Below are 22,505 nucleotides of genomic sequence, written 5' to 3' on the forward strand. Positions count from 1 at the left end.
TTGGGACTCGAACATGTCTTTGTGTGGGATAGATTCCTTCTCTCTGAGCTTCAATTTCTTTACCTGTAAATTGAGTCATACCTGCTTCATGAGTTGGGTAGAAGAATCAAATGAGATAATGCATCTAAATGAACTTTAGCACAGTTCCTGACCCCTAGAAAACACTAAAGAAATAGTGGCTTTTATTAGCTATTTTACAAACTGATGGGGTTAAGAAGGGAAAACAAAAAGGAATTTCTGGAAATGTACTTGCCTAAAGGCTAAAATCACTAACTGCTTAGAAACAACCTTGTTTTGATTTCATTCCCCAAATTGAAAAAAAAAAAAAAGAATGCCTCATTAAAGTGCCTGACTGGGAATTTGAGTAGTCTAGTCCTAACTGGAAAAGTCAATGAGAAATAGATGATATCAGTCATTGACTATAGAATAAGGTAGACGGTTTCTTAGGCCAAATTGACCAGGGAAGAAAATTATTTACCTCCAGTCACACAGCTCACCCAGGGAAGACTGGAACATGAAACCGAATCTCAGATTCCTAAGCTATTTAAGTGACAGCTAGAAATCTATCCATTTATCTGCATGGTTTCCTCAGGCAAAGGTCATCTGAGACCCTTGTAAGACCTGTCTTTTCAGCTAGTGCATGAATAAAATGAAGCATGTAGAAACAGAGAGCCAGCCTCTTTAAGACCTCTCAGCCATTCACCACTTTCCCCTGAGACTGCCCCCCACCCTAATTTGTCTACACTTACTAAACAAAGTAAGAACGTTTTACAGTGAAATGCATCCGTGTGATAATAACAGTGCATGACCTAGGCCAACCCATATATTTTACAAATGAGAAAACTGAGGCTTGGTGAAGGTTGCATGGGCCATGGGAGACCAGAGGGTGGTCTGGGGACAGAAACCATGTGCTCTGATTCCTAGCCTAAGACTCTTGTTTCTAGGCCCAACTGTCTCCTGCACATGCTATAATAAAAGAAAAGACAAGCCAGCTAATGGTTGCCCATCTGCTACACTTTGTGCTGACAAATATGTTTTCGATTTGCTTTCAGACTAAGTAAAAGGAAAGGAATGAAGCCATATACTATGAATGAAGCCTTGCTTACATTAAATTCTCAGCACAACCTACAATATAGTAGCCTACAGTAATAAAAGCCAGAATGTGTTGAGTACTTCTTATGTGCCACTGCTCTGTGGGCTGTACATGTATTTGCATAAAGTACCCAGCCAAGGAAGTACACAGGGCTTCCTTACAACACCCTGAGATGGGGCCTTATCAGTTAGGTGGCAGGTGTGCCTCTTTCTGTAATCACCTGTCCAGAGAGATGCCATTTTCAAATATGCACGAGGGCAATGTGTGGATGTGCGATGGAGGTCTTGACAGCAACTCTCTCTGGCTTGTTGTATTATCATTAACTTAATGAGATATCATAGCTAATTAGTGGTAGAGGCAGGATTTGAACCCAGATAGTCTGACCCTTAGCTACTGCTCTTCACCACCACAACTTAAGGCCTTTCTGTGAGGCGGGTTGAGGCTTAATATCATGTTCACATCCACTTAGAGGGCAAGAATCCCGACTGGCTGGTTCTCTAATGTAGCTCCCGTATCTAGGAGAGTGTCAGCATACATAAGCACTCAATAAATGTCCATGGCCTGATTAACCCCCTTGATACGACTTGCTTAAGGTCACACAGATAGTAGGAGATATCCCTGGGATTTGAGTGCAAATTGCTCTAAGACCTCTGTTCTTTCCATAAAAGCATCTGTCAATCAGAAGCATTTGCTGAGTTTATTGAACATTAATTATGTGCTCAGGAATGTGGAGATTAAAAAGATTTAATTCCTCTTCCCAAGAAACTGGCTTTCCAGTTGCCTGCAAGAATTCATATTCCTTGAATCAAAGCAAGTCCAAATGGTGTAAGCCAGTGGTACATTTTAAGCCAAGGCTACCTATCTTCCCAGCTCAGGATTACAAAAGTCACCCACCACGGTTCATTGTCCTGCTCTATTTCCTTCTAAGATGTTGGCCAGTTATATTCATAGGACACTGTTAGGTGGGGGGAATAAGTTAAATGTATATAAATCCCTATCCTTACTTCTCTAGATTCTTTTGCAGCAATGTCCACAAGGTAAGTGTTTTTATAGACCTCCCTGTCCTCCTGTTTTCTCCTCCGTCTAAGGGTTTGCAAGAAAGGAGATACTTAAGTTTGAAAACTAGTCTGGGAAAGTTGTTTTTAAAAGCAGTAATGATTTCAATAAACATATTATGATTAGGAACATTAATTCAGGGTTTGTCTCATTTTCCTTCCTTGTTTTTTTCTTTATAATATTTAGAATGCAAGAGGTGGTTAGAAAAGAAAAGCAGTTAAAACAAAACAAAACTCTAAATTCGTTGGTCGAATTCCACAGGACTGTGTGAGCAACCTCATAATACTTCTACATCAATATGAGAGAAGTTGTAACTGGTTCACTTAGTGTAATTATAGGGCAGCTTTCTGCCAGCCTTGAAAGATAGACTTTGAAGTGGTGTGTTGGTTTTTTTTTTCATTTGTCTCCCGCTGTGTGTTGGGAGAGGCTTAGGCTCCTGGGAAGAGGGCCAGAGCTAAACAGAGGCCAAATGGAGACAGAGGCACCAAGGCTTGGTTTCTGTTTCCCTGTACTCAAACTGCTGGGAGGAGATATATCTTACCAAACGATACCCTGTGGAAGGCTTAGGGCCTCGAGCTTCTTACTCTCCAAATCCACGGGTAATGTTTCTTTTCTTTGGAGTAGAGAAGGATTGATAAAATCATGGCCCAGAGTAGGATTATGGCAGGATACACAGCACAGAGCTTCATATTTTGAACTAGAGCAGTGGCTCCCAAATTGTGGTCCCCAGACCAGCAACAGCAGCAGCAGCACCTGGGAAATGTTAGAAATCCAAATTATTGGTCCCACCCCGGACCACCAGAAACTCTGTGGATGGGGCCCAGCAATCTGTGCGTAAGTAGCCCTCCAAATGATTCTGAGGCTCGCTCAAAGAAATCTGAGAACCACTGCTCTAGGGACTGATTTTGAAGAGCATCATCCTACTAGCTCTGTCCAGGAAAGAAGAGCTCCTTTTGGAGGGGTTTATTCCAACAAGGCATAACCATAAACTCAAACCTTTTTAATTGGAATTGGAATGTCAAGAGCTCTGCCACTCACCAGCTCTAGGGCCTTTGGACAAGTTACTTAACCACGCACTCTATACTAGTAAAAGCTTAACAGTTCTCTAGGGATGTATAGTGTTTGCCGATTTCCATGGGGTAAATACTCCCATCATGGGTAAACCAAAGTGCCAAGACAGTGCCAGCCTCTTGTAAACTTTAGCACTCAGTTCTTGCACACACTGCCTCTAAGACTCAGTTTCCTTATCTGTCAGATGGATGCAATAATAGTATTTACCTCACACAGTTATTGTAAGAAAATAATAGTGAACCTTTATGGAACGTTTATATGTACCAGGCACTTACTATGCATTATCTCATTGAATTCTCATAGCCATGAGATAGGTATTATTACTTCCATTTTATATATGAGAAACTGAGCTGAAATAACTCGTCCCAGGTCGCACGGCCAGCAAGTGGAAGAATCTGAGTTTGATGCCAGAGCCGGTAGAGTGAGGCCCACATGTACAGACCTCTTAGCACAATGCTCATGGCACAGGGCAATGCCCAGTAGTGGCAGCCATTATGATTATATAAACAAATCTCCTAAATGCCTCTCTCCTTTGGAAATAGGGATGAACAGCTTGTGCTCAGTGAAACAATTCAGACTCATTTTAGTAGTGTTATAAGCCCCTCCCCAACTCAGGTCAGTTCCCAAGCAAGCTTGAGTTTCAGCTCAACTTACCTCCCTTGACCATCTTTCAGAGGGAGAGTAAAATATTCTCAAAGACCCAAACAGCAAAGAAGAGAAAGAATCAAAGGCCTAAATTATTAGCACACTGAATATTCAGCTGTAGAAGCAGGGTTCTCATATTGGGGTGGGTCCTAAAGGCAGAAAATCACCAGTAATTCTCACTTCAGCTGTCATTTCCTTGTGAGATGCCCTCTGATTACTTTTTCCTTTTTTTCAATAATTGCATGCTTATTATATGTTAAAAAAAATACAGAATTGTATAAAATAAAAGATGAAAGTGACTTCACATATCCTAAAGCCTAACAGAGAACATTGTTCACATTTGATGTATTCTTTTCCAAGATTTATCTGTGCTGATACACAGATTTATGCATGATACACATAGGAAGGTTTTTAGAGGGATCATAGGATACATAAGTTTCTACAATTTGCTTTTCCTTTTAACCTACCAATGTATGAAGATCATCTTTCTTATGTAAGTCATTACCATTATCTCATTCTCTCTAAAGCTTCTTAGCATTCTGAGGTGGCACATACCATCATTTATTTAACCAAACCCTGACTGATGGGCGTTTAGGCTATTTCTTGTTGTTCAATATTATGAACAATCCTGCCCTCTACAACTTTTACATAGATTCTTATGTATTTCTGAATGTCTGCTGGAGAAAGTCCAAAAACTGTAATTCTTGAAGCAAAAGTAATTTATACATTAAATCTTGATGAGTGTGCCCAAACTTCCTTCTCATTGTGGACTAGTTCTTACTATTCCAGAAGGAAAGTGTCATTTGTCCACACTCTCACCAACATTGCTATTCCTCTGATGTGGTTTAAAAACTTTTTATTAGGGAGGTTTTCAAAATATAAAAAAATAAAGGATATAATATTAATACCCCCTCCCCATATACCTACCCAGCTTCCACAGTTATTAACATAAGGCCAATCGTACTTCATCTATACCTTACCAATTTTCTCCTCCTACTGGAATGACTGGAGCTTGTACAGCCCAGACATCATATTCTTTCACTGTTAAACACCTCAGTAGGTGTCTTTAAATGATAACGGTTCTGTCTTTTTAAACATAACCCCAATACCATTGTCACAACTAAAAATGCCTTGATATCATTGAATATCAGTCAGTTTTGAAGTTTCCCCAACTCTCTCATAATTTTAAAAATAATTTATTTGAATCAGAATCCATCAATGGATTGATGGATTGAATCAGTTGAATCAGAATCTATCAATGGTCCCCCCATTCCATTTGGCTGATATATCTCTTAATCTACAGGTTCCTACACATGCACACATATATGCCTCCTCTTTTTTTGTTCCTTGAAATATATTAAAGAATTGGGTCATTTGTCTTGTTCTTTCCCACTGTCTGAATCTTTCATGTTGCATCCCTATGGTGTCATTTAATGTGTTCTTCTGTTCCCTGTATATTTTTTTCTCTGAAACAGCTTTTTATTGAATGGCAAAGCAGAATCACAACACGAATTTCAAATGTTTGTAAATTAGATCAGAAAAGGGATGCAAAATATCTGCAGTGTAACTATTATATATTCATATAGCTCATGTCATTTATTGAATTTTAATTGCACCAATACAAACATAAGATTATTATTCCATAATTAAAAGTGGCCCAAATCTAAAACCACAAGCTCTATTATGGATCACTCTTCCTACTGTAACTTGCATTTTAACATTACTTCTCATAAATTCCCTTATCAAATGGAATCTACTATTGAGTTTTTATAAACTCTTTAGTAAGAGGATGCCCAAAATCTACAAATCAGGTAGCTGAATTTACAGAAAATTCAAGAACTAATGAGATAAAATGCTGAGAAAGATTATCATTTAGTACATGTGTAAAACCCTCCCATTTTATTCATGATTCTAATTCTGATATACTCTTAAGGGTTTTCGCAAACTTGGTCTTCTAGACACCATAAATAAACTGAAGAGACCAAACTCTTTGTAAGTATTCTCTTCCAGCTGTGGCTGACATAGGATTAGTCAGACTTAATCCATTTTCATATATATTCCCCAAAAAAACTAATTTATGCCAGGGATGACACAAATCTTGCGTAAAAATGTTTGGAGTTGGTCACTCTTTATCAAGTTCTTCTTCCATTCTATTTCTATGTTTCCTGGGATTTTCTAATTTAAACACACACAGTCAGAGCTCATCTTTTCAGAAACCAAGTGGGTGATTTTGTGCAGAAGGAAATTTTGAGCAACGAATCTTCCCATTTTGAAAATTCACAGTCTCAAAGAACAATTTTTGTTATTTTTATAGCCTCTGTTTTCAGTTTATCAAAGAGGAAACTAACGGTCCAATCTTATTACTAAATATAGCAAATGGCAGACCCTTGCTGAGGAATTATCTTATTTTGATTACGTTCAATAATGAGTTCAGATTATTTTTGTAAATGATTAACTGTTAAAGTTACTTTGACAAATGTGGAACCAACTGTTTTTCCTTAAGGGGAGGGAAATGGATAGGAAGAAGCAAATGGAAAAGAAGCACAAGGTGGTGGGCAGGGCAATAAAGCTGTGTATTCAGTACATGATTTTCGTCAGTTTTTCACAACATGGTAGTTATTGTGTTGTATTATCTTTTACTAAACCTATAATAAAAGACGGAACTAAACTTATAAATCAAACATTTGATAAACACACATTTGCAAATATTCATAAATATATGCATTTCTAATTATAAAGCCTCTACAGTCAATACATTTGCATGTTTTCATAAACTAAGATAGTACATAAGCTCATAGAAGTCTCCAATCATGCTTTTAGTGCTCTTAATTATGCCTACATCTGCCATTGTCTTCATACATATTGAATGAAGTCACACACAAAAAAGTTACTGTAACTTTTGGAATCTATTCGAATTTTAAAGAAAAAAGATCAGCAGTGATTCCATTAAACAGAACGGATATCAACCCCTTACTTTCTTTTGCTTTGAAAAACACTAGAAGGTGACATGGTTTTCTATGTATTGTCCAAGAATTTGGTTTTCTGATTTTAGCTTCAGATTTTCTTCCTTAACTGCATCTACCCTTGCAGTTGAGAGATCTTCAAGTGTCTGTTGGAGTTCTGGCTCTTGATTAATAAAATCGTGTTTTTCCTCCAGTTTCATCTGCTTTTCGACATCAGTAGCATCCATGTCAGCATTCATCATCTTGGGTAAAAAGCTTTTGGGCCTCAGATACAAAACCCTTCATGAATGTTCTACTGCTTGAGGAGCTGGGAGAGGGGAAAGGGGTGGGGGAAAAACTCTGTATATTGTTTAACTAGTAGTTAGAGCTAGAGCTCGGCTGCCCAATAGAGTAACCACTAACCAGGTGTGCCTACTTAAATTTAAATTGAAATTAAATAAAATTTAAAATTTAGTTCCTCAATCAGACTAGTCACATTTCGGGTGCTCAATAACCATATGTGTCTAGCAGCTGCTGCATTAGACAGTACAGGAGAGCACATTTCCCTCATTGTAGAAAATTATTTTAGACAGAGTGCTTCTGTAATTTTCATTGAATCTTCTGGTGGTTGTTAAATTATTTTTTGTCATATATGTTCAAAAGCAAATATGAACACCCTGAAGTTGGTATAACCAGGCAGTCTTAGTCTAGTTACTAGGAAGTAACTAAGAGATGTCAGATTCTACTCCTTCCTGTTGTAAGTGGCAGTCACCTGTGTTAACAGTTTAGGTGTTTGTAATGAGCACCTTGGGTATGTATGAGATTCTGTGGTGATGAAAGATCAGCAGCACCCAGCATGCAAGCATGCTGACCCTTCCCTGCCTCCTCACTGGGGAATTGAGGGGATCAATGCAAGTTCATAAGGCTCAGTCTTAGAATTACAATATGATGTCATGTTGGTAACTTAAATGGGCCATGGTGGGGAAGATCTACACTAGGGGATTTGGCAAGCACTACAAATCTGGGTCTTTCTTTCTTTGTTTCATCTTTCTTTCAAAAGAGAGAGAGTGAGAGAGCTGGTTTACCAGCACACCGCTGAGTGAGGGTGAAAGTAATAAGAAGCATAGAGACCCTGGGCAGCAGGTATCAATGCATGTCCATCCAAAACCAAAAAAGACTATGGCAAGATTTTTTGAAAGAGTGACTCTATCCCTCTTTCTGCATCTGATACAGGCCCACCCAAACCCAGCCATTAGGGAAGAGAACAGGAGAGCCATTCCTTCATGCCAGCTCATTCTCAGACATGCCAAAGGAGTGTCAATGACACCCAGCCCATGGAAATGAGACTGGAGCCTCTCAGATCAACAACTGCTGAGTGCTGCTTTCTTTGGCTTTGTGGCCAGCAATAAATTGGATTTCAATGTCCTGAATAGGCGGAAAAAGATACCTCCTTGCTCCCTCCTGTTCCCTTTACTGGAGCTGCCAGCTGGCATTTTTGCCACTCATCATAGTAGCCTGCAGTGGAGATTATGTACTTGGTACAGAGGGCATGTGGAAAAGAAAAAGTTGTCAACACATGAGTCTCCAAGGCAGGTGCCTGTTGAAAAAACTGGGATGTGAATATAGCTCAAAACTCAGTTTAGATAATGGGACCTTTCCCAAGGATGATCTGAAAATACTATGTTTATCTGTGGCTTACATGCTTGGATACTCCCCAATCCTAGAGAAATAACCAGTTGGTCATGTTGGAGTTTTATTCCCAAGGTAGAGATGGCAAAATATCAAAGTATGAGTTGAATTTAAGAGACATGGTATGATTTAATGTTCATTTCAACAAATATTTATTGAGTATTGCATCCTACCTACCGCTAGAATGTAATCTAGAATATTATCCTAATAAAACAGGGCTTGCAGTTGTCTTATTTATTGTGGGTTTCAGAACTTTTTTTTTTTTTTTAACATGGGCAGGCACTGGGAATTGAACCCGGGTCCTCTGGCATGGCAGGTGAGCATTCTTGCCTGCTGGGCCACTGTGGCCAGCCCTCAGAACATTTTTGCTGAAGGAATGGATGTCATCACTTTGCCAAGTGCTGGGGGTACAGAGATGAGCAAGTCATATACCCTTTTGCTGGTGGGTAGACAGGCAAGAAAACCAGAAATGAAATGCAGTTGATGAGTGCTGTGGTAGGGGAAGTTAAGGTGAAATGGTTCACAAAAAAAGGGAGACCCAACCCAGCCTTGGGCAGGGACAGAGACAGGAAAGACTTTCTGAAGAAAAAAATATTCTTCAGAAAACCAATGTCAATGATACTGGCACCCATCTGGATATGACCTTATGGAGAAAAGAACTGTCCACATAGTTTAGATTATTTCATTTCCTAGGAGAACTGTAGCTCTATCTCAGATTGTAATAATGATTGCACATAAATGCTAGACTACTTCTATAGTTTAATCATTGGTGATGTTTTGCATTTCTAAGGGAGTTTTGGAAGATTTCCCTAAATTCAGGCTTTCTGCTGAAAGAAATGACCCCACATCCTGTGGGACATATGACATTTGGGACTTTAGCATCTACTGATATCCAGTCACTTACTTCTTCCATGGGATCCAACTCTGTGGGCAGGCAGGGTATTTTTTTTCTCCAAGATTATATGTGCTCTATTTGGCATACATGAGAAAAATGCTCTGAACTTTCATTTGAAAGAGGCAGGCAAACTGAAAATTTGAGACAGAAGGTCCTGATGACAACAAATCTTGACTTCAAGGATAATTGAGCTGAGGGGGATGAATTCTAACTTCCTTAGGGGTCATGCCATGGTTTTTCCTTTGGTATCTCCAAATTTAAGTGTAACTAAGTGCAGACATGTAACACACACAAACCTGCAAGTCATAAGGGATGGAAACCGATTAAGAACTAAACCATTGAAATCAAGATGTAACATTTCAACAGTAGAGAACAAGACCAGTACTTTAGCTCTCCTCTGCAAAAGTTATTTCCCCAAGGATCTGAAAACATTTATAGTCATTTCATTCTTCTCCACAAAAGCTTGTCATGCTGGTGACCTTCACCTCATTAGCAATTCTAAAGAGGGCCACATACTCAAAAATAGAGGAAATGGGATAATAAACTGCTTAGTTGTGGCTATCACTCAGATTGAACAATTAACATTTTGCCAGTTTGATTTCATCTAAGCCATTACCTTTAATTCTGGAATATTTTGAAGATACTCCTAGAGCTTCATTCATTCATCTTAAAAAGCCATGTTAACTTAAGGATTGGAAGGGATAATAAAAATCATCCTTTTCATTTTGCAGTTGAGGAGACTGAGGCCTAGAGAATTCAGTGCCTTACCCAAGGACAAAAGCTTGTGGTTTGTGGACCAGATCTAAAGACCAGAGCTCTAGCCCCCAGACCTAATGGCTCCCCTATTATCAAAAATGTCCTACTGTTTGTTTGGGTCATGCTATCACCAATCATTCCTCCTTCAGCTCCAGATACCTCTACATGGAGGTCAAAAAGAGAGAAACAACTCTGTGTGGAAAACTAGGCTACATGTAATGCAGGTTTTTTTTCCCTAAGCCAGAGGACAGGTGGTGGAAAGAGGATCATTTGACTCATCTTTCCTCACTCTGCATGGCGGATTTGGCTCAGTTTCCTAAACCATGTGGAAACTTATCTACCAGGTGCCACACCTATTGAAAAAGCTCTTTCTGAAAAATGGGTAATGAAGGAAGCAGAATTGCCTCCCAGGCTGAATGAGGTATATCTTCCCCTTGTGTTTCAGATTCCCACACACCCTTCCCCACAGGTGTCCTGTGCCCTCCTGGAGAAAGAGATAGGGACAGAAATGTTTTGGTCCCCTGGGGAGTGCAGTGCTATCTCACTGAACATCTCTGGGACCTAGCACCTGTCCATTTCAAAAGCAGTACCAAGCTACTTACTGAGAACTAACTTATGTCAGGAGCTAGAGATACGGCTTTGACTATGTCTGGGATTACCTCCTGTAAGGCAGAAATGAGATCATTCCAAAGCAAATTTAGAGAAAATGTTGAAGGAAAAAAAATGGAAGTATGCTAATGGTGGCCCTGAAGAGGCCCCGTTGTGCCCACAGGGTGTAAACTCCGACTTCTCTCACCTTTTTACTGCTTTAAGACCCCTAAGAACTCAAGAAGGAGGCAGAGGAGACCAGAGGAAAGATGGCTGTCATATCCTAGGTGCTTGATTAATATTTTGTTAAAGAGGAAGGAAGGAATGCTGTACCCGTTGACTTGAAGTGACAGGAAATAAACAAAGGGGAAAAAAGAAGAGCTGTGATGTTCCAGCTCTCTACACTACACTGGGTGAAGAGAGGCCAGAGAAAAAAGCCTGAGGGGAGAAAAATAAAGAGAGAGATACATGACAAAAGTCACAGGACAGAATAGAATTTTAGATCTAGATATGAGATCAATGATAAAAACCTTACTTGCATTGGTTCCCTTTCCATCTCTCCGTGTCTCTGCCTCCCTATTCTTTTCCTCCATAACGCTTATCTCAACTTGTAATTGTATCTTTATTTGTGAGTTTATACATGTTTCTGTTTGCTAAAGCTGCCAGAATGTAATATACCAGAAATGGATTGTCTTTTATAAAGGGGATTTATTAAGTTACATGTTACAATTCTAAGGCAGTGAAAATGTCCAAATAAGGGCATCAACAAGAGGATACCTTCTCAGTGAAAAGGCAGCTGGCATCGGTTCCTCTGTCACATGGGAAAGCACATGTGATGTTCCAGTTTGTTGCTTCCACCTTCTGATTCCAAGGGCTTTCTCTCCAAGCGTCTGTGGGCCTTCACTTAGCTTCTCCGGGGCAAACTCTGGATTTCTCTTAGCTTTCCTTGGCTTTCTCCAGGTTCTGGCTATTTCTGTAAGTCCTTGCTTAGCGCCCAGAATATCTGTCTGACTCCTCTTGGCCATAAGTGAGCTCTCTTGAAGGACTCCAGTAAATGGATTAAGACCCACCTTGAATGGGCAGGGTCACAGCTCCATGGAAACAATCCAATCCAAAGACCCCACGTAAACAATAGGTTTGCCCCCACAAGATTGGATTAGGACTAAAAGAACATGACTTTTCTGGGGTACATAACAGTTTCAAACCAGCACAATAAGTTTGATATTTGTTTTCCCAAGTTGACTGTAAGCTTCATGAAAGACCTGGCACACTGCCTGGGCATGGATGTCACTCAAAAATAAATTTCTTTCAACAAATATAGAATGTTGTTCATTTTTTGTTGAAAGAAAGAATGAATGGTGAATAGGGCTGGAGAAGGAAGGCCAGAAAGTGTAACAGCAAGTTCATTACTCCCCTCCCTTCCTTTAGGCAAAATGTCTAAGCATCCTTAATTTATTGAAGCCTTATTATTTGCCAAGCACTCCACTAAGTACTCTCTGTGATTTACCTCATTAGTCTTCTCAACAAACCCATGAGGGAGTATGTTCAGCGGTCCTCAAGACCACCTTCAAGTTTAATGGGTTGTTGAAAGAATTCACAGAGCTCATCAAAGTTGTTATACTCGTGGTTACAGTGTACTATAGTGAAAGGAACCAGATTAAAATCAGCAACAGAAAAAGGTACATAAGGCAGAGTCTATGAAAGACTCAGCACAAGCTCCCAGTTGCCCTCTCCCAATGAAGTTGTGTGAATAGCACTTACTTCTCCCAGCAGATTGTGTGAAAACTCACATGGAATATTGCCGACCAAGGAAGCACTCCCAAACCTTGGTGTCCAGAGTTTATAGTGGGGCTGATCACATAGGCATGGCTGACCACCTTGTGGCTGACCTTAGTCTCCAGCCCCTCCAGAGGTCATGCTACCACCATGTGACTCAAGACCCCTTCTTAGATCACATTGTTAGTGTAGACTATCTGCTGTGGCCCAATGGATACTCATATCAGGCAGGATATTCCAAGGATTTAGAGATTATCTCCCAGGAGCTAGGTGAGGCCAAATCTTTCTTTGGAATGTGCAGGGTTTGAAAAACCAGAGTTCCTGAGTTAATACTTTACTGCCCAGGGAAGAACTAGTATTATTAACTGCAATGAATGGATGAACCACACTCAAGATCAGGAAGGCTAAGTGATTTGGCTAGATTACAAAATCTAGAATACAACCAGCATCCTACTTGACTCCAGAATCTGGGTTCTTGACTACTGTTCCTCTCTCTAATGAGTAAAATTCTGTACAAAACACACACACACACACACACACACACATCTGGCTTAGGAAAAGCTGGTCTCAAATTTGAATGCTCCAGATTCAGGACTTCCACCTGGGAAGACCATGATACCGTGGGTTTCTTATGGTCTTGCTCCCCTCAAGTCCCTGGACAGATGGTCTGGAATTTGCCAAGACCAATCCTGACCTGATCTGGTTGAGTGAGCAATGGGGTTTCCCTCCTCACAGAAGAAGAAGAAACATATGCACACATGCTAGTCAGCACTTTTTAATATACAACTTCAGGAACCCCAATAAATCTGCCCCAAAAGGATTACCAGTATCACTGAAAGTGGCAGGGTAGCTTCATTGGCTAAATAACAACTAGAAAGTTAGGATCCAGAACAAGTCAGTTGACTTTTTGTCTCAAGAGTAGAGTGAAGTCACAGTGGAAGTTGTGTTTACCTTACCCAGCATTCCCAAGGTGTGTTCTGCTAATTCTGCAAAATGGTCCAGAGTCAAATACACCAATTACAATAGCAAAGCAAAGCTTCTGAGAAGTCAATCAGGAAAGGAACCTTTGTAACCTTCTATAACTCAGTGTTTCCTGACCTTAAATGAGTATGTGGCTCTTTTTGTATGCATGTAACACCAAATTATTAAAATTGGAAAATATGACCAAATCTGTCCCCCTTTTCCAAGATATGCCAATAACTCTGCTTTCAAATTATCATTGTCCCCCCCAAAATTTTTTTAAATAATCATTACCAATCATGTTTATACATTTTGCTTGCATTTTTAACCACCATAAATGACAAATCATAAGAATGACAATTTCTAAATACCTCTTGATTAATTCACTTGTTCATTTCTTCCCCAAGCATTTATTAAGCACCTACTTAGGTCTAGGGCAGAGAAGTGCTTCAGACACAAATCCAGTGGCAGAAAACTCATAGTCTGGCAAATAGTTTGAGCCAAAAGCCAGGACATTGTTTCTTGGCTCCGTTCTCCAGGGATGGGCAATCTCATGACCAGCTCAGGGAGGTAAGTGGTTAGCTCAGCTCCTGTTGTTTTTGGCCCCACCTGATGCCAGAAGTAGAGAGAACCAGGCCAACCCTTTTCTAAATGAGTGGGAAGTGTCACCAGTGAAGCAGTGAATGGTGATGAGCTCGTTACATAACAGTAGGTTGAGTTCTCACTCCACTTCAGTTTTTCCCTTGAAGTGTTAACTGTGGTGGTTCTGCCCCTGTTATCAATCCAAATCCCTTCTTCATTATTTTCAAATCGGAAATAAGCTCAAGGCAGCTAGATCTCCTGCTATTTATGGATTCTATTTGGGTGTTTCATTATTTGGGGATTTTGTTGTTTCTGGTTTCAGTTTCAAAATTCAGAAAATAATTCCAAGTATTTTAAGCAATAAACGATAAATGGGGGATATTATCTCATTTAATTGAGTAACCTTCAGGCACACTGGATATAGTGGTTCAAATTTTATTGTCAGGGCTCTGTCTATTTCCTATCTATTCCTCTATTTCTCTAGCTTTGCTACCCTCTGTGGCTTCATTCAGGAAGGTATTTCTACTGGTTAGGAAATATCACTATGATCTTAAGACTTTTGATCCAAAGATAAAAAAGACTTTCTTTTCAGCATCTCTAGATGTCTTTAACTGTATATCAACAGAGTGAACCCTAAGTTTAATCATGAACTATAGTTATTAATACAATTATAAAAATATACTTTCCTCAAATGTAACGAATATACCACACCAGGTATTAATATTGGGTGGTGTATGGGAACCCGGTATTTTATGCATGATTGTTCTGTATACCCACAACTTCTTGTTTTTTGTTAAATCTCAGGGAAGATTCTAATCGGTCCTGCTTGGGTCACATAACTGCCCCTGTACCAATCACTATGCCAGGTGATTTGGGTACTCTAACTGGCCAATCTGGACCACATGCCCCTGAGGGTGTAGAGTTTTCATAGTGAATGACCTCCCCATCAGAAGGCGAAGAAAAGAACAGGTGGTTCCTCAAATCATGGGATGCTTGGCAAACAAACAACACGATTTTACTGTTAATGTCTCTGCGTGCCTTTGTTTCCTTGTCTCTGGTCTCTATGGCTTTTCTTGCTTCCAGACTCTACTTAGGAGACAAATGGACCCATGAATAGATAAATTACGAAGCATTGAAGCCTTGAGCCATTCGAGCCTGAGAAAAAGAAAGCTTTTAGTACACATAAGCTTATATTTGGTTTCTGAAAAAACACTAAGTAAAAGAGTTTGGTGATGGCCCAGCTGTGAGACTCCACCCGCACATCCCCATTATGCCCATAAGCCCTCAGCCCTGAACCTGTAGAGATTAAAAACAAAAACAATATGGGTGATAAAAGCCATTTCCAACAATACATTGAGTGATAGATAATGACTTGGAGCCATTTTCCCTTGAAAGAACAGTTGAGGACCAGACACAATCAACCAGCTGTCTCTTGAGGTGCTTAACTTTAAGGTGAGGGCTCTGGAGTTCAATAATTCATGCTAATGCAGCCAGCAGTAAGCAAATTGCATTTATACTCTATTCAGATTTTGATTACAAAATCGAGCCCAAAATGAGCTCTGTGATGGAAAAACTACTAGGTGACTTCAGCTGGATGGAAGACAGTAGGAGCAGTGGGGCTTTGAAATTAAATGAGTCCAGGTCAGTGTGTCTACCGCACATTAGGTGTGTGACCTTGCCTTGGTGACATTTAATATCGGAACTTCTGCTTTCTCACCAATAAAATGGGCTAACACCACCTACTTCATAGCATTTGAGATCATACGAATAAGATAATGCATGGAAAATATCAGTGCAGTAGTGTGGGAAAAATTTCTGTGGCTGGTCAGAGGTACAATAAATGTCCATTTTCTTCCCTCTTCAGTTTGTGACAGTCTCTCCCTTTTTCCTCACCTTTCTTGATCTAAAACATGCAAGCCACTGTTTCCTATAAGCATGAATGTAGAACTGGGAATACCAGGGGAGTGATTATCCAAAATGAAGAGAAAAAAGATGGAGTGTCTTCAAAAATAGAATTCACAATTCACTTCTGCAATATTCACCCATACCGAGAGGAGATGGAGAAAAGATGAGGATGGACAGGCAGTTAGTGCTATCCCAGAGTTTCAAAGTTTAGTCATCTTCAAAGGAATTTAAGCACTTGAGCAATTTTAGTTAAATATACTTTCTCAGCGAGCATTAAAAAAATAATAATAAAAGTAGGCCACTTGCATCCTCCAGAAAAGAAAAAAGAAAGCAGTTTAGCCACTTACAGAACTTTTATCAAAACTTCATTGCTCCAGCATCAAGGGATTGAGAAAACCTTCTCGACCAAAAGGGGGAAGAGTGAAATGAGACAAAGTGTCAATGGCTGAGAGATTCCAAACAGAGTCAACAGGTTATCCTGGAGGTTATTCTTATGCATTAAGTAGATATCACCTTGTTATCCAAGATGTAATGGAGAGGCTGGAGGGAACTGCCTGAAAATGTAGAGCTGTGTTCCAATAGCCATGTTTCTTGATGATGATTGTATAATGTTATAGCTTTCACAATGTGACTGTGTGATTGTGAAAACCTTGTGTCTGATGCTCCTTTTATCTACCTTGTCAACAGATGAGAGGAACATATGCAATAAAAATAAATAATAGGGGGAACAAATGTTAAAATAAAAAAAACAAACTTCATTGCTCCTACTTAAGTTAGAACAAGATGTAGCTCAGACCAGTGGGTTGAGTGATAGAAGAGCCTGAAAAATACAGCTACCTGAATCCTACTCCAAGAGAGTCTGATCAAATAGATCTGGGTTGGGGTCCAGGAATATGCATTTTTAAAAACACCTCCCAGTATACTGATGCAGATAAAACAGACTTAATTTTGATAAAAGCACTGACTTAGTGGTTAAGACCTTTGACTTGTGGATGGACAACCTGAATTCACATCCTAAATCTACGACTTTGCAGCTTTGTAAATTGAGCAGCTTTTTATCTCTCTGATCCTGGTATTCTAATCTGAAAAAATGGAATTAGAATTCATGAGATTAATGGGAGAATTAAATAAAATAGATTATGTATTTAATCTGTTGTGTTATATTGTTTTGGTTGAAGCATATGAAGAAAATCTGACCTTACACAAATATGTAATTGGAAAAGGGAGTATGTCAATAGTCTTTCATTCAACACGGATATCCTTTGAGAATACATCAAAACTTGACAAGTGGCAGTGCCTTAAAGGTTGGTTGCAAACTGAAACCACATCAATAAACTTTTTATACTTCGTTATGTCAAAAAGATAAAATAAAATATATTGTAGAATGCTTAGCACAATGTTAGGCACATAGGATGGAGCACTCAGTAACTATTAGCCATTGATGTTTTCATTATTATGCAGAGCCAAAGGGGCTTAGATTCTTTTTTTCTTTATCCTTCCTTCCTTCCTTCCTTGTCTTCTTCTTCCTCTCCTCCTCCTCCTTTCTCTCTCTCCTCTCTCTCTCTCTTTCTCTGACTCTCTCCCTTCTATCCTCCCTCCTTCCTTTCTTTTTTCTTTCCTTCCTTTTCTCTCTTTTTCTTTTCCTCTCTCTCTCTCTCTCTTTTTCTTTCTTTCTCTGGCTTTCTTTTTATTATTTTATTATTATGAAATATAACATATATGCAAAAAAGCAATAAGTTTCAAAGTACATTTTAACAAGTAGTTATAGAACAGATTTCAAAGTTTGGTATGGGTTACAGTTCCATAATTTCAGATTTTTTCCTTCTAGCTGCTCCAAGACACTGGAGATTAAAAAGAAATATCAATATAATGATTCAGCTGTCATACTCATTAATTAAACACTAACTTCTCTGTGATAACTCCTCCTTCTCCTTTGATCCTTCTCCCAATCTTTGAGGATATTATGTTCATTATGTATGTTCATTCTAAATCTTTTCATGTTGAAAATATGGGCTGGGGAATGGAACAGGTTGATGTTCTTGGAGATACTGGCATCTCTGGGTTTCGGGACTTACCTGACCTAGGAACCATCTGAAGGTTTTAGGTTTCTGAAAAGTGAACTTAGTAGTGCAACTTTTGTAAGATCTCAGCTAGAGCCCTGGGTGTTTTTTTTCGGATTAACAAGGATGATCTTGATTGGTTTCTGGCAAACTATGGCAATTAGCAGTATCTAACTGAAGCTTACGTAAGCGTAGCCTCCAGAATAGCTTCCTGACTCCATATGAACTCTCTTAGCCACTGATGCCTTATTTTACTACATTTGTTTTTCCTCTTTTGATCAGGAAAGCACTGTCAATCCCATGGTGCCAGGGCCAGACTCATGCCTAGGAGTCATGCCCCACGTTATCTGGCTAAGTCTTTCGATGGTAGGCTATATTATATAAACTCCATAAAGCAACAGAATAAGATAGCACTGTGGACCTGTAAAAATTATTTATAATTAGGCCAATGGAAGACTCCCTGTCAGTAACAGTGAGGATTAGTTCTTGATTAAACAAATCTAAAATAACGGTGCATTAAACAAGGTAGTTGTTTATTTAACTGCAGGCAGAAGTCTGGTAGTAAAGTAGTCCAGAACAGGCATGGCTGCTCTGCAACCTACACTCCTTCCTTCCTACTTAGGTATGGCCTTCATCCTCATTGCTCAACATGGCAGCTAGAGCTCCAACAGTCATGTCTGTATCCCAGCTAGCAGGACAGACAAAGGAAAAAAAATCAATAAAAAAAAAAAAATGTTAGTAGGCCCAAGGCTGAAAATCCTGGATAGGTCCATAGAAGGCAAAATAAATATCCACTGAACTGAATTTAACATACTAAAAAAAAAAAAAAAAAAGAACATTTGGACATAACCCTTAAATATCTGACCCCAACCCACCAAGTAAAGCAGGGTTGCTTCATTTGCTTAATACATGTTGGTTCTTTTAGTAGTATAAAAGAACCTAGTAGGAAATAACCCAGATCCTTGAGGAATCTTGATCTTTTGTATGAAGGACAGAAGGAAATGGTGAATATGAAGATAGTTATAAGCTGAACCCTTGAATTTTGGGGTAAATGAACCTTAGAATAAAAGGGCCTGTTCTCTACAGATGTGGGCCCTACGGCATGGAGGATTCTGTTATATTCAGGAGTGATGGAATCCCTGACTTCGCATTGGGGAGTTTGAAAGCCTTCCAAGAGAGCCTTGGGTCCTTGCTTATGGAGGATTAGTAAAAGGTGGAGAAAGGACGTTGAGAAAAGGAATGTGTAGGAGAGAGGTCTGCTGTGGACCTGAACAATGCCAAGAAGTTGAAAGAGTCATTATTGCCTGATGACCTGAGAAGACAACAGTGGGAGAAACTGAAGCGCCCTGCCATGGTCTAGCCCAACCTTGAATTGGTTCAGTTTGTCTCAGTAAAAGATATCGAGTGGCCAAAAAAAAAAAAAAAAAAAAAAAAAATCAATCCCTCTCACTAAAGACAGTCTCTAAAAGTTATTTATACTTGTTAGCCAGAATCTAGCTGCCAGAAAGGCTGGAAAATGTCACCCGTAATCCATCTGGCCATGAATCTAGAAAAAAAATGGATTACAATAGAAAATTGGGAAGCAATATAGAGGGACTACTGTTGTTCTCTGATATGTCCAATCCTTGAAGTCTAGCAGATTTGAGTCATTCCCCAGAAGTACTCTCCTCCCATTTCTGCTTTCTCTGCTTATTTCCTAGGTAAGGGTCACCTTTCCCCAAATGTAGCTATGTTGTTTGCTTGGCTTTCTTTCTTCCTAAATTCCTCCCATATCTTCCATTTATCATATCCCAGCTCCATTCATTTTCTTTTCACTATCCAATTTTGTTAATACCATTATTTCATTGTAGAAAAGTTAGAAAACACAGCTAAGCACATAGGAGGATTTTTTTTTTCAATATTCAAAATTTTACCACTCCAAAATAACCACTATTAAAATGCTAATGCATCTAACATTTTTCCCAGGTAAAACTATACATTAGACTTTACAATGAAACATCATCTATGTAACTGTCCTTAACCCCTTTTATTACACTTAGCAGTATGTTATGAATAACTCTCAGTGCTATTAAATATGGATCAACATCATTAATTTTAATGACTGTAGGTTTTTCCATTGTATGAGTGTATCATAATTCATTCAACCAATTCCCTCTTTATACCCATGACACTGTGATAAGCCTCTTACTACACACATCTTTGCTCACGTGTCCATTGGTTTCCTGGAGATGAGCTGTGTGCTTGTGGCTGTCTCAGCCCCTGGGTTCTCTGTCTGTGGTGTCCAGGGACGAGCAGAGAAGCAGCACTCCACCATCCCACCAGCAGGGTGATATTCAAATACTGTCTGTACTCCTAAGTTGCTTGAGATTTCTTTTCAAATGCCTTCTTGCACCCTATTATGAATAGCAAAACTGCCACTGTGAGAGGGAATTTCTTCACCCCATTGCTGAGAAAAGCACAAAATAAAATGCAGTCTCAGGTGACACCCAAGGCCTTTCTATTATCTAAGTTGGTAGAACTTTCAGTTTGCCAAGCTGACTTCAAGCAGTGCCGAAGTGAGACCATTTCCGTCTCACTCAATCAGGAAAAAAAAAATTGAGTGAAATAATTATTTAGACAGCTGATTTGACAGATGATGATCCTTGAACTGGTTTTGTTTAAACTAATGATTGATTTCTGTCTAATTCATTTTTTATCTCAACTGAGCTTCCTTATGATCCAAACACTCATAATGCTTGCACTTTCTATAGAAGGGTGAAGACAGGTTATGTTGTGCTGCTTTTTTATAGCACTTTCTGTTTTTTAGGGGGTTTTCACCTCAGTTTTTTCCCCCTCAATACTGAGAAGTAATAGAACTGATATCATTAGCCCTCTGTTATAGATGATGGTGATAAGTGTTTTCATTTATTGAGCACATACTATGTGCTAGGCAGTATGCTAAATGCATTAAGAATATGGTTTATTCTTAGCAACTACCCTAATGAGGTAGATATTGCTATCACCCCGTTTTATACATGATGGAATTATGGTTTAAAAAAAAGATTTAAAATTGTGTGACCATGGTCACACACGTGGGAAGAAGTGGAGCCAGAATTCAAAATCAGGTTCTGGACCCAGAAGGAGTTATTGATTCGCTCAAGTTCCGAAACCTTGTTCTCTGTGTTGTAATTAAGGACAAAGCCTTGCTAGAGTTGTGTGTGTCACCAGAAGGATGGCTAGAGGATAAGAGCTGGCACTGCTTAACTTAGCAAAACCTAGAGTGGGCAATGATGGTAGTTAATTGTATAAACATTAGGAAACCAGCACAAAGGTACTTCACTATTACAAGATGCTAATAATAGGGTGGTGCATGGAAACAAAATACAATTTAATATAAACTAAGGTTTATAGTTAACAATAACATTGTAATATTCTTGTATTAATGGTAACAAAGGTACTATACCAAAGCTAAATGTCAATAATTGGGGATATAAGGAGCATGAGATATTTTTCTTTGGAAACAATGAGAATGCTTTCATATTAACTGTGATGGTGAATGCATAATTATGTGATTATACCAAGAGCCACTGATTGATTTAACAAAAATGAAAAGGGAAGGAAATAAAATAACAAGGCCTTAGAGTCAGGTAGCCTGAGTTCAGATCCCATATCTGTGGTTTTCCAGCTGTGTCACATCAGGTGAGCTTTGTAATCACTCTGAGCCTCAGTTACCCTATCTTGATAAACGGGGGTAATAAGAGCATCTGCCTGTAAGGGCTGCATGAGTCAAATGACACGGTCCACATACAGCACCTACCCAACACCGGAAGTGCTCAGTAATTAGTTATTAACATTAGGCCTGCTGCCCCTCAAGCCTCTAAACTCTGTACATATGTTATTGGTGTCTGCCACTACAGGTGCCTCGAGCCAAAGCCTTATGCAATTACCGAGGGCAGAATCCTGGTGACCTGAGGTTTAATAAGGGAGATGTCATCCTCCTGCGGAGACAGCTCGACGAGAACTGGTACCAGGGGGAGATCAATGGAGTCAGTGGGATTTTCCCAGCCAGCTCCGTGGAAGTCATCAAGGAGCTGCCCCAGCCACCCCCGCTCTGCCGAGCCCTCTACAACTTCGACCTACGAGACAAGGGAAAGAGTGAGAACCAGGACTGCCTGACCTTTCTCAAGGTACAGTTCTGGGCAGCCCCTGAGATCACCAGGGTCACAGAGACTATGGCAGAACTGGGGGGTGTTTGTTTAATATTAGTTGATTTTTTTAATTTATGTATGGCTTGTATATACAAATTACCTGGAAGTGAAGTCTCTACAGATACCTACTGGGATGAGTTAATTTTATGTGCCAACTTGGCTTAGCCATAGGACTCAGTTATTTAATCAAACACTCTCTTGATGTGCCTGGAAGATATTTTGTAGATGCGGCTCATATTTATAATCAGTTGACTTTCAGCAAATAAATTTATCCTCTAAATGTGATGGGTCTTCATCCTC

General features: G+C 39.4%; 1 protein-coding gene across 3 annotated transcripts in view; it reads left to right on the forward strand.

Annotated features, from left to right (window-relative positions):
• Positions 1 to 22,505, forward strand: part of SH3RF2 (SH3 domain containing ring finger 2) — a 120,239-nt gene that overhangs the window by 35,594 nt on the left and 62,140 nt on the right. For all 3 annotated transcript variants that reach the window (XM_077137314.1, XM_077137312.1, XM_077137313.1), the window contains one exon: positions 21,915 to 22,184. In XM_077137314.1, coding sequence (XP_076993429.1) covers positions 21,915 to 22,184 — 270 coding nt within the window. The remainder of the gene's footprint in view (positions 1 to 21,914; positions 22,185 to 22,505) is intronic.

This window comes from Tamandua tetradactyla, chromosome 20, assembly GCF_023851605.1.
Source record: "Tamandua tetradactyla isolate mTamTet1 chromosome 20, mTamTet1.pri, whole genome shotgun sequence".
Classification (NCBI taxonomy): Eukaryota; Metazoa; Chordata; class Mammalia; order Pilosa; family Myrmecophagidae; genus Tamandua; species Tamandua tetradactyla.